Genomic DNA, 14,326 nt, shown 5'->3' on the forward strand with positions numbered 1-14,326 from the left:
AATTAAACACGCATAAATCAAAGAGTTACCTGTATAAAGAAAAAATAAATATACAGACCATTCGAGGGTAAGAGGGTGTTCATTATTGCGAATTGTCCATTATTGAGAAGAGCGGTTTGTCTGACCCTTTAACCACCTCTCCACCCTTTTTCAGTAATTTATTCTGTTTTAATGCAGAAAAAATATTTTGAACATTTAAGCCACCTTATTCAATGCTCAATGCTGAAATAAAGAGTTAATTATTATTTAACAAGTATACAGTTGTTATAAAATTTCTTACCAAGAATAGATAAATTAAAGATGTAGCTTCCCCTCCTAACTTCTCTCACCTCCTTATCCTCTGTCGCTGTCTGTCTTTCTCTCCCTCTGTTTCAATATAAACTGGTGAAATTATTTCCAAAATGCTCTTATCTCTTCCTCATCACAGTTGAGGTAAAAATTAAAAGCATATTCTTTATAGAAAAGTCTTCCCTATCCTAAAGGTGGCACTTGGGCCAGGTACTGCAACTAAGTGCCAAGTGCCAATACCTCTAAATGCACCTTACATATGGACCGTTGTCCTGCTGCAAGCTCACTTTATGGCCACCCTTACAGCTAATCTAAGGCAGTAATCTGCAACAATGAGAGAGAGAAAGAGAGCAGGTAGGTATTGTTGACATTGTGTTTACCTTGCACTGCTATGGACTAATGTCCTGCTGCAAGCTCACAACGTGGCCACTCTCATAACCAATCTAAGGCAGTAATCTGCAACACAGAGACAGAGAGAGAGAGAGAGAGAGAGAGATGGGGATGAAGGTGGGTGTGTTGTTACTTTCAACACTTATGACAATTTGCTAATTATGTCATCTAGAAGAAAACCTATTTCACTTTATACTAAATTATCCTGAGTTAAAAGAAGAAAGAAATGAAATTAAAGATTTCCAATGACCAGTAAATGAAGACAACAATTATGTGATTGGGGGAGTTTGCTTTTGTCGTCTGCACTTTGTCAACCCAGGCTTGCTCTCTCTCTCTCTCTCTCTCTCTCTCTCTCTCTCTCTCTCTCTCTCTCTCTCTCTCTCTCTCTCTTTTTTTTTTTTTTTTTTATTTAAACATAATTTATACAGAAGAACATGTACCCAAAGGCGCACTGTCGTGTGCTACCTATTCTAAGGGTACTACAATCTATTTCTCTACAATATTTACAAGACTTAAAAATAGAAAATATACAAGATGGTCAGCATGTAAATGGAGCACTGTTCTTTTCACTTCACTAGCACTATTCACGCACTGCACTACACTGAGTGTCACGTCACAAAGAGTGTCAGAGGAGTTGGCAGTGTCTGTCTCCACTTATGTGCCATCAGTTTGACACTGTGTGTGTTCATCTCCTGGACGTGAGGCACCGCGGCCGTGAACAAGTTCCACATCCTGGAGACGCGTCCTGCGAAGGTGCGTTGATGCTGACACCCGTGGGATCGCGGCACCTCTACGGCGTCACCACCATTGAGCACCGTTCTCGTGCTCCGTGCGGTGACTCTCAGAGGATGACGCAGCCCTGCCAGATGTGGCACTCTTTGCACCTGTGCCTTATGGAACACTACGATTGCCGCCACATCTCTGCGGTGTTCCAGTGAATCAAGGGGACGCTCAGGCTCTGGGTGAGGTGGTATTGCAGCATCTACTAGCCGTATGGCGCGGCGTTGGATGCTGTCCAGTCTCCTTCTGTGTGTGGCGGCACAGGACATCCAGGAGAGAGCTGCGTACTCAAGGTGGGGCCGCACCTGTGCCTTGTACAGCAGCAGTCTCCCTTCCTGTCGAGGAAACTGGCGATCCTTCTGAGAGCGGAGATCCTGTGAGAGGCTTTCTTGGCAATGGATTTGACATGGCTGTCAAACCTCAGCCCTCGATCCACCTCCACTCCAAGTATCTTGACGTCATCTTGGAGTGGGAGAGCAGCAGCGCCAAAAGACAACTTTCCTGCCATTGCTGCCATGGCGGCTGGGGACCGAGAGACAACCATTGCCTGTGTCTTCTCCGGCGCGAATGTCACTTGCCAGCGAGCACCCCACTCCTCTATCACTCGTAGCTGCTGATTGATGGCCTCAGCAGCCCGCCCACTGTCCTGGCGTGGATAGGTATAGGAGAGGGTGCAGTCATCAGCATAGGCCTTGACTCCTGGCAGTAGCTGGAGAAGATCATCCACGTAGATATTCCACAGGAGTGGGCCAAGAATTGAACCCTGTGGCACTGATGCCTCCACAGGCAGGGACTCAGATGTTTGCCCGTTGACAACCACCTTGAGGCTTCTGTCCTGCAGGTAATTTCCCAGGAGTCGTAGCAAGCCACCCTGGATGCCTTTAGCACGAAGCTTTTCCAGTAATCCGTTGTGCCATACTTTATCAAAAGCTCCAGCTATGTCCAAAGCAACCACTATAGTGTCCTTGCCGTCGTCGAGGGCGTCCTGCCACTGCCTGGTGAGAAGCATCATTAGGTCGGAGGTTGACCTTCCAGGTCTGAACCCAAACTGTTGGTCTGAGAGGAGGGCATTGTCCTTGAGATGGCTACACACCACCTCTGCCACGACCCTCTCAAACACTTTACCCACCACTGACAACAGGGATATGGGTCTGTAGTTTTTTGGGTCCGTCCTGGAGCTTTTTGTGTACGGAACTACTCGAGCCTCCTTCCACACTGAAGGCCAGACGTTTTCCCGTACACAAGTTGTGAAGACTTGGGTGAGAGGGGCAGCCAGTTCCTGGGAGCATCGCTTCAGCAGGTGCGGGCTGATGTCATCAGGGCCGGTAGCTTTCTGTGTGTCCAGCCCCGCAATAATCGCTTCACCTGCTGATGCGTCACCTCCACCATGGTGACAGTCTTCTCACATTGCTGGACCAGCTGAGGCGGTGGCTGCTGTGGATTCCCCACCTTCATTTTTCCAGCAAACAAGGAAGCCAGCAACTGTGCCCTCTCCTTACTGCTGGTGGCGACAGTACCGTCCTGCTTGCTGAGGGAGGGATGGATTCTTGGTGGCCAGTTCCTGTTTGTCCTTAACAAGGGACCACCAAGTTTTGTTTCCTACGCCAGTGCCACACAGTTTCCGGCGCAGGCTTTCCTCCCACTTTTTTAAGGCCCACTTGCTGGTTACCACCATCCTCCTGCATGCAGCCCTATGCAAGTCCTTGTTGCGCCGAGTCGGGTTCCTCTTGTAGCGGAGCCAGGCAGCATACTTTGCCTCAGCAGCAACACGGCAACGGTAGCCAAACCATGGCTGATCCGTCGGTCTGGTGGTGTATTCCCTGTGTGGGACGTGGCGTCTCTGGAGGGCGAGAAGGTGAGAGGTGAGTGCAAGTGCTTCACTCTCTGCTCCTCCCTGTAGCAGAGTGGCCCATGGGGTGTGGGTCAGGTCGCGGCGCAGGGAAGCCCAGTCTGCTTTGTTCCACAGCCAGATGGTGCGGGTGGTGGCCTCGTCCCGAGCCACGCCCACTTCCAGCTGTGTCAGTACAGCGTGATGATCAGAGCTGCCCACGAGCCCCAGCTGATGACACTGAAGCTTGTCCTCCTGGTAGTCTGAGATGACAGGGTCTAATGTCCCTCCTCGTTCATGTGTGGGAAGGTGACATGATCTGTCAGACCCTGCACCTCCAGGAGATTCTCGTAGGCGTCTCTTTCCAGGTGGTGATTGAGATCCCCCACAATCAGCACGTGGCTGCAGCTGTGTGCCATCATCAGGTTGTCTAAAGTCTCAGTCAGGTACAGGAGTGAGTCAGGCCCTTGTCGCGGGGGGCGATACAGGGCACACAGTAAGAGGGCTGAGCGGTCTGCCAGCGTTACTCGGAAGTACATCATCTCCATCAGTGGAGGCGTGTCTATGTCGAGTAGCTGGGCCTGCATTCCTTCCTTGAAGCAGACAGCCACTCCACCTCCTGTTCGCTCCTGTCGGTCCCTCCTCACCCAGTGGGTGAAGCCCTGCATCCTGCCATACGTGGGCTCCACCTCACTGTTCAGCCATGTCTCTGTCACCACAACAACGTCTGCATTGTGTCGTTGCACACAGTTGTGGTATAAGTCTGCAAGGTTAGTCCGGAGACCACGGACGTTGCTAGAGACGACCTTTAGTTGGCGGCGGGGCAAGCTGGCTGTACCATGGTGAGGGATGGTAGTGAGCGAGGCCTGCTAGTCCGAGGTGGTGGTTAGGGTCCGCGGCCGACTGCTGGTACTGGTGAAGAGGAGTGGTCCACTGCCGCCCCTGGCTCTGATTCCAGATACCAGGCTGAGGAAGGAGTGGGCGAGGTTGTGGTAAGGACTGAAATGAAGTGAGGTGGTGGGCGGGCTGAGGCGCTGCAGGTGGGAAGGGTGTGGCTGTGTGTCTTTCCACCGTAAGGAGCCGCTGTATGAGACGCTCCTGACGTAAATCGTCAGTTCTGGCGTGGCAAGTAGCAGAAGTGTGTCCTTTCCGTGAGCAGTACTCACACACTTTTGCCTTGGCTCGCTTTTGTGTCTGCTTGGTGGCCTGGTGAGTCCTCAGTCCTTCGCTGGACACCTTCCTCGCGTCCTGCTGCACTTCCCTCTTAGTTTTCTTTTTTCTCCAATCTCCTGATGTGGTCTGAGGAGAGGTTCGTGGGCGAACAGAGGCACCGCGATCTACTCCGTTCGCTGTATTTATGGAGGAAGAGTCCCTGCTGCTCTGTGTGGCGGTAGACGTGGTAGTGAGTACCGAGCAGTCACTCTGTGTGGCAGAAGGAGTGACAGTAGACGCTGGGGAGGTGTCACAGTCGCTCTGTGTGGCGATGGAAGCAGTGGAGGTAGGCGGAGCGGTCGTTGTTTCCCGGGCAGGCGAAGGGAAGGTGGAAGTTGAGATAACAGCTGAGTGGCGGAGCTGTTGCGGTTTATCCGAGCTCCACCACGTCCTCCACCTCTCAGAGTCCTGACAAACCACCTCCCAGCTTCTCTCTCTCTCTCTCTCTCTCTCTCTCTCTCTCTCTCTCTCTCTCTCTCTCTCTCTCTCTCTCTCTCTCTCTCTCTCTCTCTCTCTGTGGAAGTGTCATTATCCTCGCTTGGCCAACAACATAAAAAAAAAAAAGATGCCTAACTAGCAATTCATACCGACAGGTCACGGGTCCAACTAACCTGGGACCCCAATTCACTACAACTATCACTTGGCAATTCTCACAGACAAACAGTTGCAGTTCTCCACCTTATTACAAGTTTCATAAATTGTAGACCCTAAAATGGGTTATGATGGTATCTAGCATGCAGAAGTAGTTAAACACAGGTCTTTTTGGGCTTGTTTATTGTATCTTATGTGTATTCATCTGCCCAGCCAAGTGGGAACTATGGATTCATAAGAGAAAAAATGTCATTACGGTCCACAAAAAATCTGGTTAGTATCTGACCAGTCGGATATCGAGTGAAATCTATTACTGCGAGGTCCGTTACCGCAAAGCACCACTGTATAAATAAATTCATATAAATATCCAATTTATTCAATGGCTATGACTTAATTAACCATGGTTTACTATATCTGGCTTATTTGGGTCAGATTTAACTGGGGTTTACTGTATTTAAGTATTAATGTTTAGCATATTCATCCTCAAGAATATTCAAGTAAGTTCAGCTACACCTAGCAAAGCATGAATTAGCCACTTTACTGCCGGGTACTTTGCTTTTGTGGTCTCTGCATTGGTATGAATTTTTTTTTGTTGCACATTCATCTCATAGTATATTTCTTTGTGTCCTCACCACAACAATCTTTGATACTGGATGAATTACAGTGAAGGAACCTCAGAGATCTGATATTAAACAACTGATGCATCCTTTGCAATGGTGTGGTAAGCAAATGTAAAATAGAAAGGAGAAAGAATATTTGAATTATCACAGATTTTGGTTCATTACTTTTGTCCTGGTGCAAGAATGACACCTAGACATATTGCAATACCTACCTCACTTTTAAAAAGTTCTACTTAAACACCATGAGGCAGATATCATTCATGTATAATACTATTTTTACACAAACTTTCTTACAAGATTTGTTTTGTCTATTGGTGCTGAAAGTGATGAAACTACATTTATCAGATATCAGATGCAATGGATAAAATCTGCTAGTCTGGATGCATAATCCATTAGCTAGAATGTCCAATACGAAGTTTTAAAATCCTGGGTTTTTCCAGTTGAGTCCAGTACTTCACCATTAGTCTGCTAAGTTACCGTGGCGTGCGTGCTATTATAGTAGCAGTTGCTTGGAAGTCTCAGTTGAGTAGTGAGGAAGTGGTGACAGAACTAAAAATGTCAGAAGTGAAACACACTCTTGATATGCTCTTCACTTACTTTGATGGCATCGATAACCATGAATTCTGGATTATTATGATTCACATGCTTTAAGAGAACTATACTCACCACATCAAGAAATGGCCAGTAGGGCATGGCAAGGGGATTTCCACAGTGTTGCCATTATCACTGTCTGTTTCTTTCTCCAACCCTGCTCAACCTACGTAACCTCTGCCTCTGTCTTTTTCTTTCTATGTTTTTCTATGTAAATTGGTGTATTCCCCAAGTTATTTCTGGAATGATTTTTAACTTTTGTTCCACACCACCTCAGAGGTAAAAATCAAAGGATGTTTTTTGTATTAAGGTTTCGTTTCTCCCAGTCGTAAACGTGGCATGTGAGTGGCATATGGCGACATTGCCGCTTCCTTCACCACACTGTCAATGGAGGAATTCTTGGCGTCGCAGACATACGTTCTCACTATAGATCATTCTTCTGCTTCAAGCTCGCTATATGGCCACCTTCATAACCAAGCTAAGGCAGTTATTTACAACATCAATAGGTACTTTTTGGAAGAAAAGGCAAACAGAGCACTTACACTGCCAGTGATCTATAGAGATGTGGCAACACTGGGGAAGTCCCCAATGGTTGCCACGCCCTATTGGCCATTTCTTACTGCAGCGAGTATAGTAATTCATTTACAATAAAATAGAGGCAAACAGTTGAAGTTGGATACATTATTCAATAATAAAACCACTCAATAATCACAACTAGACTCATGATCTGGATTCTAGATGCTACAGGTGGTTCAGCATTATTCCTGAGCAAGGCCTTTGTATCAGCAATTCCTTTAGGCTAATCACCATCACTATCACCACAACCTTGTAACAGTCTCAGCACTGCTCTAGATGAACAACAGTGCTTTAGTGAAGAATACCAGTTCCTTTTATGGATCTTAGAGGTGTTTTTCTTTGTATTTCCATTATTTTAACCCTCCCACACTAAAATCTTACACTAAAACACACTTCACATCAATGAATTAGTATATTAATGAGAAGTTTCACTATACTTTATTGTTGTAGTGGAGCAGTAATGTGTGAAGAGGGGAAACTCGTGCCATTAACTGAGCCGATCATGACGTCAGAGACCATGCTTGCTCGAGATTGGTTACTCTATCTCCATCAATACTGCACCGAAATCTCGTCTGCCAGGAGTCTGCCAAACAAAGATTTGGCATTTTCAATCTACAAACATGTAGACAATACAATACAACAATGCTCTTCAACCTACTCACCATTCATGTTTCTCTTGTTCTAGATTTGACTTCTTTTACAATAAGCTATGAATATATCCTTACATTTTATATATATATATATATATATATATATATATATATATATATATATATATATATATATATATATATATATATATATATATATCAACCATTTTTTACTTATTCAAATATTATTTTATTCTGAGGTATCTGAATTGTAATTGACTCTTAATAAATTCCAGGAGGTTGATGAATCAATGAACTTTGAAGAAATCATCTTAGAAGCTTGCAAATCTATTGCTGCTGCTACTGGAGCCTTAGTGAAAGCAGCATCCACAGCACAAAGGGAGCTGGTTGACTCAGGCCGTGTGAGAAGACGTCCCACTGCAACCTCTGACGATGGCCAGTGGTCTGAGGGCCTTATCTCTGCTGCCCGTCTTGTAGCAGCAGCAACACATTCACTTTGTGAAGCAGCCAATGCACTGGTTCAAGGGCAAGCCAGTGAGGAAAAACTTATTTCTGCTGCAAAACAGGTGGCAGGATCCACTGCTCAGTTGCTTGTTGCTTGTAAAGTAAAAGCTGATCCTGATTCAAGTGCAACCAAGCGCCTACAATCAGCAGGTAATGCTGTCAAGCGTGCCACTGACAATTTGGTGCGGGCCGCTCAGCAGGCCATTGATCAAGAAGATGAACTTACTGTAGTTGTAGCAAGCCGAAAAGTTCCTAATCTCTCGCAAATTATTGATGCACGGGAAGAATATTACAAGTTAATTAAAGAAACTGAAATTGCTCGAAACAAATTAAGAGCGCTTCAGATCAGCAAGTACAAGGATGGTCATGAATCAGGACTATCTGATACAGACAACTCTGGCTACGATTCCTCGTCAAAGTAAGTAAACTGAAGACTTTCAATAAATCCATAGTTCTAGTTACAGTGACCAATTTAATTTTGACATCATTGTTGCTATTTTCAAATTACAAATGTAAATAACAATTTCAGATATGATCCATCATATGAAACTGGAGGAGTGATCACTTCTACACGCAACATAAAGGTGAACTACGCAACGGAGCCATCTGCAATGAACTCTCGAACATTTGTCCCTAGCCCCATACAGAGCACCATCACCATCACACCGTCAAAGCCAAATCAGTCTAATGGTGCATCTTCAAGTTATACTTCAGTCACACACACAAAAGTTAATAATAGTGCTGAAGGATTTGATGATGGCCCCACTTTTAGAGAGGCCCTAAAAACATTCCAGGCCAGTGGGAATTCTAGTGTATCATCAGCCAATACTTCATTTTCTAAGGTAAACAGATCTTCTTTTAACGAATCACAACAGATAATCACAAGTTCAACACAGCAAATTCAACGCACTATGCACACAACCAGCTCTAACAAGAGTTACCATGTAGAAGAGAGTTGAAGTGAATAACTGACACCATGTATTTTAGAGTATAGATACTTTTTGTTCATGCCATTTTTTTAAAGAATATATTTTGAGGAAGCAAACACTACATACAGTATATAATATATATACATATATAATATATAGTAATATATAGTGCAGTAATCATGTTAATTATAAAAGCTTTGTTGCTTTCATCTAAGTGCTTTGTGTTAAAAGTAAGATAGCAAAGCTACTGAACAGTAGGTAGGAATCAAGGTGCCTTTAAGTGTCCATCCATTTCTATCAATATCATTAGTTTTCATACAAAGTTGTTAATCTTCACAAAGTCAGTTGGACACAGGGATGATGTTTTAATGTCACTAAATGAATATTAACTTTTATTATGCTATATTTTTCAGAAAGTTGAGAAATGGAATGTTTCACAATCTCACAAACCTAGATTGCCTTTAACTTTATTTAGATGTAGAGAACATTATGATTGCATTTGTTACCCACTTAACAAATGGTGCTGATTTATTTCATACTATAGTCATATTAAACATATCATATGTACAGTTGTATTCCATGCCATTGTAATGTAGCCTAGTACAAAAAAAAAAAAAAAAAAGAAAAGTTAGGAGTGAAATAAGTAAAGAGGGGGATTGTAACTATTGACCATTAAACTTAAGTATTGTACATACCAAATGCTACTTAAAGCATTATTAGCACTAGCTTAAAATTAGCATTTCAGATACACCCCTCTTTCTTAAATCACTCGATGTTGTTTTGCGAGCCCACTCCAGTAAATCCGTCGCAAATTAATTAGTGCCTAGGGACAAGAACCCCTTGTGTCTTATCTAATATATAACATTTTAAATGTGTTAAAAAAAATCTGTAAAATTTCAGTGTCAAATATATATGTTCCTTTTTAAAAATGAAAATTTACTACCACCAATAAAAAGTTTACAGTAATTTGCAATTTCAAGTTCAAGGCAGGCATAAATTTCCCAGATGATTTTTTTTATTTAAAAAATACTATAGGTAACCTCACCAACTCATGAATGGGCCACAAACAATACATTATAACAGGCATGCAATAGTCTTGAATAAATGTTTAGTAGTCATTTAACAAGGGCATACAAAATAGTCTCTCAACTTTTAAATTTTATCAAAGACATACAATAGACTGCATAAATGTCTACTTTTATACTTTCCTTGGCATAAATGTTTACTTGTAAACTTTTCTTGCCATAAATGTTTAGTTTTAAAACATCTTACTACACATTGTCTAACTTTTGTTCTATTCCCATTTGAGCTGCTCAATGAACTAGTATTGAGATAAATAGTACTGTTTTCTTTTCTATCCCATGAACAGCAGCATGATACAACATTTTATTTTTTTTCTTATTTTTTATTTCTCTCTCTCTCTCTCTCTCTCTCTCTCTCTCTCTCTCTCTCTCTCTCTCTCTCTCTCTCTCTCTCTCTCTCTCTCTCTCTCTCTCTTCGAAAAGAATACTTCTAACCTAAACCTGAGTTTTCTTCTACAATCATTAAGTACAAAGTTCTTGTAAGATGGTTTCAGAATGCCCAATGTTTCATTTCTAAATTGCAAAATAAATTACCACACTTAACCAGACCAATTAAATAACTCCAATTTTAAATTCTTAGCATCACTAAATCTCACCTAAGTTAATCTTGAATAAGTTGGATATCAGGTAAGTTGGACATTTCAGGATCATTATTCTATCTATTTCCTTAAGTATTCTATTCTTAGTGCACCATTAGACCTTTCTTGCCTTTAAGCCACTCAGCTTACATACTATCTAAAATACCCAATAGTTCTTATATTCTCTGTGTCATATAAGGAATTGTTTGAGCCGTTCAAGATGCAAAACAATCACATGTGTCATGGCACTGCCAGTGCCAAGATCTGTTTACTCAGCTGACTACTGACTGGCAAGCACATGGCAGTATCTCAATCAGTTTTCCTTTGCTCTGTAGCACTTATTGCTGTCTTAGTAAGTCTACCATGGCTTTTAAACATAAGGCTGTGTTTTCCACATCAGTTAGGAAGCTATACATGATGGTGGTGGCAAACAAAATGGCTGTTATACATGAGACCATGAGAGAGGTGTGACCTGTGCCAAGCTCACAATGCCGTACATGTATGTGCATGTATGTGCGCACACCATGTGTGTATGTGGATGCACATGCCATGTATGTAGTACCTATTTACTTAATGCATTATATAGACCATTCCAACTGTTAGTTATAATAAGCATGCAAATTAAGAGGATAAAATTAAAAGAATCCCTTGGATAACTCTTATTTTTGGATAACTCTGATTGACTTTCCCATAATTGGTATGCCTCATGCAGTGGTTATTGTACATCATAATATATGATTTCAAGGATATCTGATCAAAAATACAATTTACCTTAAGAGCTCCAGTTCATTTTCCTTCACAGCAGATCACTTATGACTTCACGCACTTTGATCAGCAATGCTTTCAGTATTGGAAACATTTCTGAAAATCTTATTTGATGTGGCTCTGCTCTTACATTTTTCATCTGGGCTCTTAAATTTGGATTTTTCAGTAGTATCTTTAGCAATCTTTAGTATGGAGCTGAATAAGACAACTGTTATACGTATTCCCTGACATACAATTCACCTTTATACAACATTTCACATTTACCATATTTATTTTTTACTACCCTGGATCTGCTACACTGTTATGTTTAATTTTTTCAATATCCTGAGTATGCACTCATTCATTCATTCATGTGGTGGCATAGTGGATAAGGTATAGCACCTGTAGGCTTACTTGAAGAATATATGTGGGAAGCGCAGTTCAGCTTCTGCCCACCGCCTCCCTAAGGTGGTGAGCGTGGGATTGGGCAGACATACACACGTAGATTTAAATCCCATCAAATACTTCTTTGAAGCTATGCTATTTGTCGAGTGGTTTAAAGTTACCTACATGTCACCACAATACCCAGGTTCAAGATGATTACGCCAAAGATGCACTTAGGTGGTGATATGGGCCTTAATATGGGTACCACTATAAATAAAATTGCCTGCGCCACTAATGGGTGGAAGCTGAACAGCGCTTCCCACATATACTCTTCAAGTATGCCTACAGGTGCTATAGGCCATAAAAAAAAAAAAAAAAAATCTACAGGCAAGTACAGTGAGCTCCAAGTTTTCTCATGTTTCGGTCTTCATTCATTCACTTTTACATTTTTCATTGGAACCAAACTATTTTTTTCAAGTGCAGAAAATTGTGCTTTATCATGAAAAAATCAGCTATTCTATTTGATTAAAATACAAGGTAAATCCTGGTGTGATAGCAAATTATTGGGTTAAGCCACAATTGAAACATCAACGGAAACTAATATTAACAATGTTAATTGTAACAATAATAACACCAATAATAATAATAATAATAATAATAATAATAATAGCTACTTGATAATTATTATCATACTTAGATAACAGGTGAATTATGGGAGGTGGGAGGATGGCTGGGAGCCTGGATGGCTCAGTAGCTAGTTGCTGCCATCTGGACCAATTTTTCTATGATGCACAACACATACTTTTAGAATGGTAGTAATATGAGGTATCTTTATCTTAAAGATCAGTAGATGAGACAAAATATTCAGTCAGCTGTGGCACGGGAGTAAGTGAAGGTGAGAAAGAGAGAGTGAGTGTGGTGGTAGTGAGCACCATACATACATACATACACACACACAAGCAAGCAAGAACTCATCAGAAAGGATAGAGTGATGATAGTCGGAGACTTTAATTGTAAAGAAATAGTGTGGGAAGACTACGAAGTGGTGAACGATGGTGAGTGGGCAGAGGAATTGTTAAAGGTAGCAACAAATAACTTGATGACACAGTGGGTGAGATCACCAACAAGGTGCAGGGGACAAGATGTTGCAGCAAGGTTGGATTTGGTATTTACCAGGGGCATCTCTCTAAAAGAGGAAATTGAACATAAATGTCCCTTGGGGAGAAACAATCATGATGTCCTAAGCTTTGAGCTGGATACGGAATTAAGCACGAATAAGATTGCGGAACGCAGGGAGGAAAAATTAAATTAAATTAGGGCAAATTATAACCATATAAGGGAGTTCTTTAATGAAATTGACTGGTCCGTGGTATACCAGGAAAGGGATATGCAATTGAAATACGATAAATTTATGGATTTGTATAACTCCGCTGTGAAAAAGTTTGTGCCATATTACAGAAAGAGGACTTTAAATAATAAACAGTGGTTTAATAGAAATTGTGAAGAAGCAAAAAAGAACAAAGAAAAGGCATGGAAGAAACTTAAGAAAAACAGTGATGTATTATCAAGAGAAGTTTACAAAACAGCAAGGAATAGATATGTTGAAGTAAGGAGAACAGCACAGAAGGAATATGAACAGAGGGTGGTGGAAAACTGTGATAGTGACCCAAAAATGTTTTACAAATTCATAAATGGAAAACTAAATATAAGGGAGGCAACAGTAAAGGTAAAAAACAGGGAAGAAGTATATGAGGATGCTGGAGATATATCTGAAATTTTGAACGACAACTTTAGCAGTGTTTACAAAGGAGGAGCATTTTATGGGAGGAAGACCTACGGAAATAAAGCAAATGCAGGACATCATCGTTACTAAGGAAGATGTAAGGAAAATTATAAGCAATTTGGATATTAATAAATCAATGGGGCCTGATGGCATATCTGGGAGGTTGCTAAAAGAATGTAAGGATCAATTGTTGAACCCCATATTTGATATTGTGGAAACCTCCATACGAACAGGATTAGTCCCGAAAGAGTGGAAAAGAGCTGACATTGTGCCTATATATAAGAATGGTAGTAGAATGGAACCGCTAAATTATAGACCAGTATCGTTGACTAGTATATTGTGCAAGGTATGTGAAGAAGTAATTAAAGCTAAGTGGAGTGAGTATCTAGAAAGTGAAAACATTCTGAGTGAAAGGCAGTTTGGTTTCAGAAAAGGAAGATCGTGTGTATCCAATTTATTATGTTTTTATTCAAGAGTGACTGACATACTACAACATAGAGAGGGATGGGTGGATGCTATCTACCTGGACTTGAGAAAGGCCTTTGATAAAGTACCACACAATAGACTGATGTGGAAACTAAAGATGACTGGAGGAGTAAATGATAAACTAGCAAAATGGATGGAAAATTACTTAATGGGAAGAGAAATGAGAACAGTGGTGAGAGGAAGGAAGTCCGAGTGAAAGAAGGTAACCAGTGGAGTTTCACAAGGGTCAGTGCTGGGTTCCATCATGTTTTTGATTTATGTTAATGATATGCCAGTAGGAATTGACAGTTATATGAACATGTTTGCAGACGATACTAAAATTATGAGGAGAGCAAAGAATGTGGAAGAT

At 41.7% G+C, this 14,326-nt stretch overlaps 2 protein-coding genes across 14 annotated transcripts in view; one reads left to right on the forward strand and one right to left on the reverse strand.

The window, feature by feature from the left end:
• The window catches only part of LOC123517312 (talin-2-like), a 181,090-nt gene extending 170,833 nt beyond the window's left edge, over window positions 1-10,257 (forward strand). For all 12 annotated transcript variants that reach the window (XM_045277271.1, XM_045277270.1, XM_045277275.1 and 9 more), the window contains 2 exons: window positions 7,763-8,409; window positions 8,521-10,257. In XM_045277271.1, coding sequence (XP_045133206.1) covers window positions 7,763-8,409; window positions 8,521-8,950 — 1,077 coding nt within the window. In that variant the 3' untranslated portion in view covers window positions 8,951-10,257. The remainder of the gene's footprint in view (window positions 1-7,762; window positions 8,410-8,520) is intronic.
• Window positions 1-14,326, reverse strand: part of LOC123517313 (lysophosphatidylserine lipase ABHD12-like) — a 124,464-nt gene that overhangs the window by 26,897 nt on the left and 83,241 nt on the right. Inside the window, exon 10 of one of the 2 annotated variants that reach the window (XR_006678431.1) lies at window positions 4,960-7,459. The exons of the other annotated variant lie outside the window; for it this stretch is intronic. The gene's annotated coding sequence lies outside the window, so the exon portion shown is untranslated. Of the gene's footprint in view, window positions 1-4,959; window positions 7,460-14,326 lie in introns of those variants that run through there. 2 annotated transcript variants of the gene reach the window in all.

This window comes from Portunus trituberculatus, chromosome 42 (genome assembly GCF_017591435.1).
Source record: "Portunus trituberculatus isolate SZX2019 chromosome 42, ASM1759143v1, whole genome shotgun sequence".
Lineage (NCBI taxonomy): Eukaryota > Metazoa > Arthropoda > Malacostraca > Decapoda > Portunidae > Portunus > Portunus trituberculatus.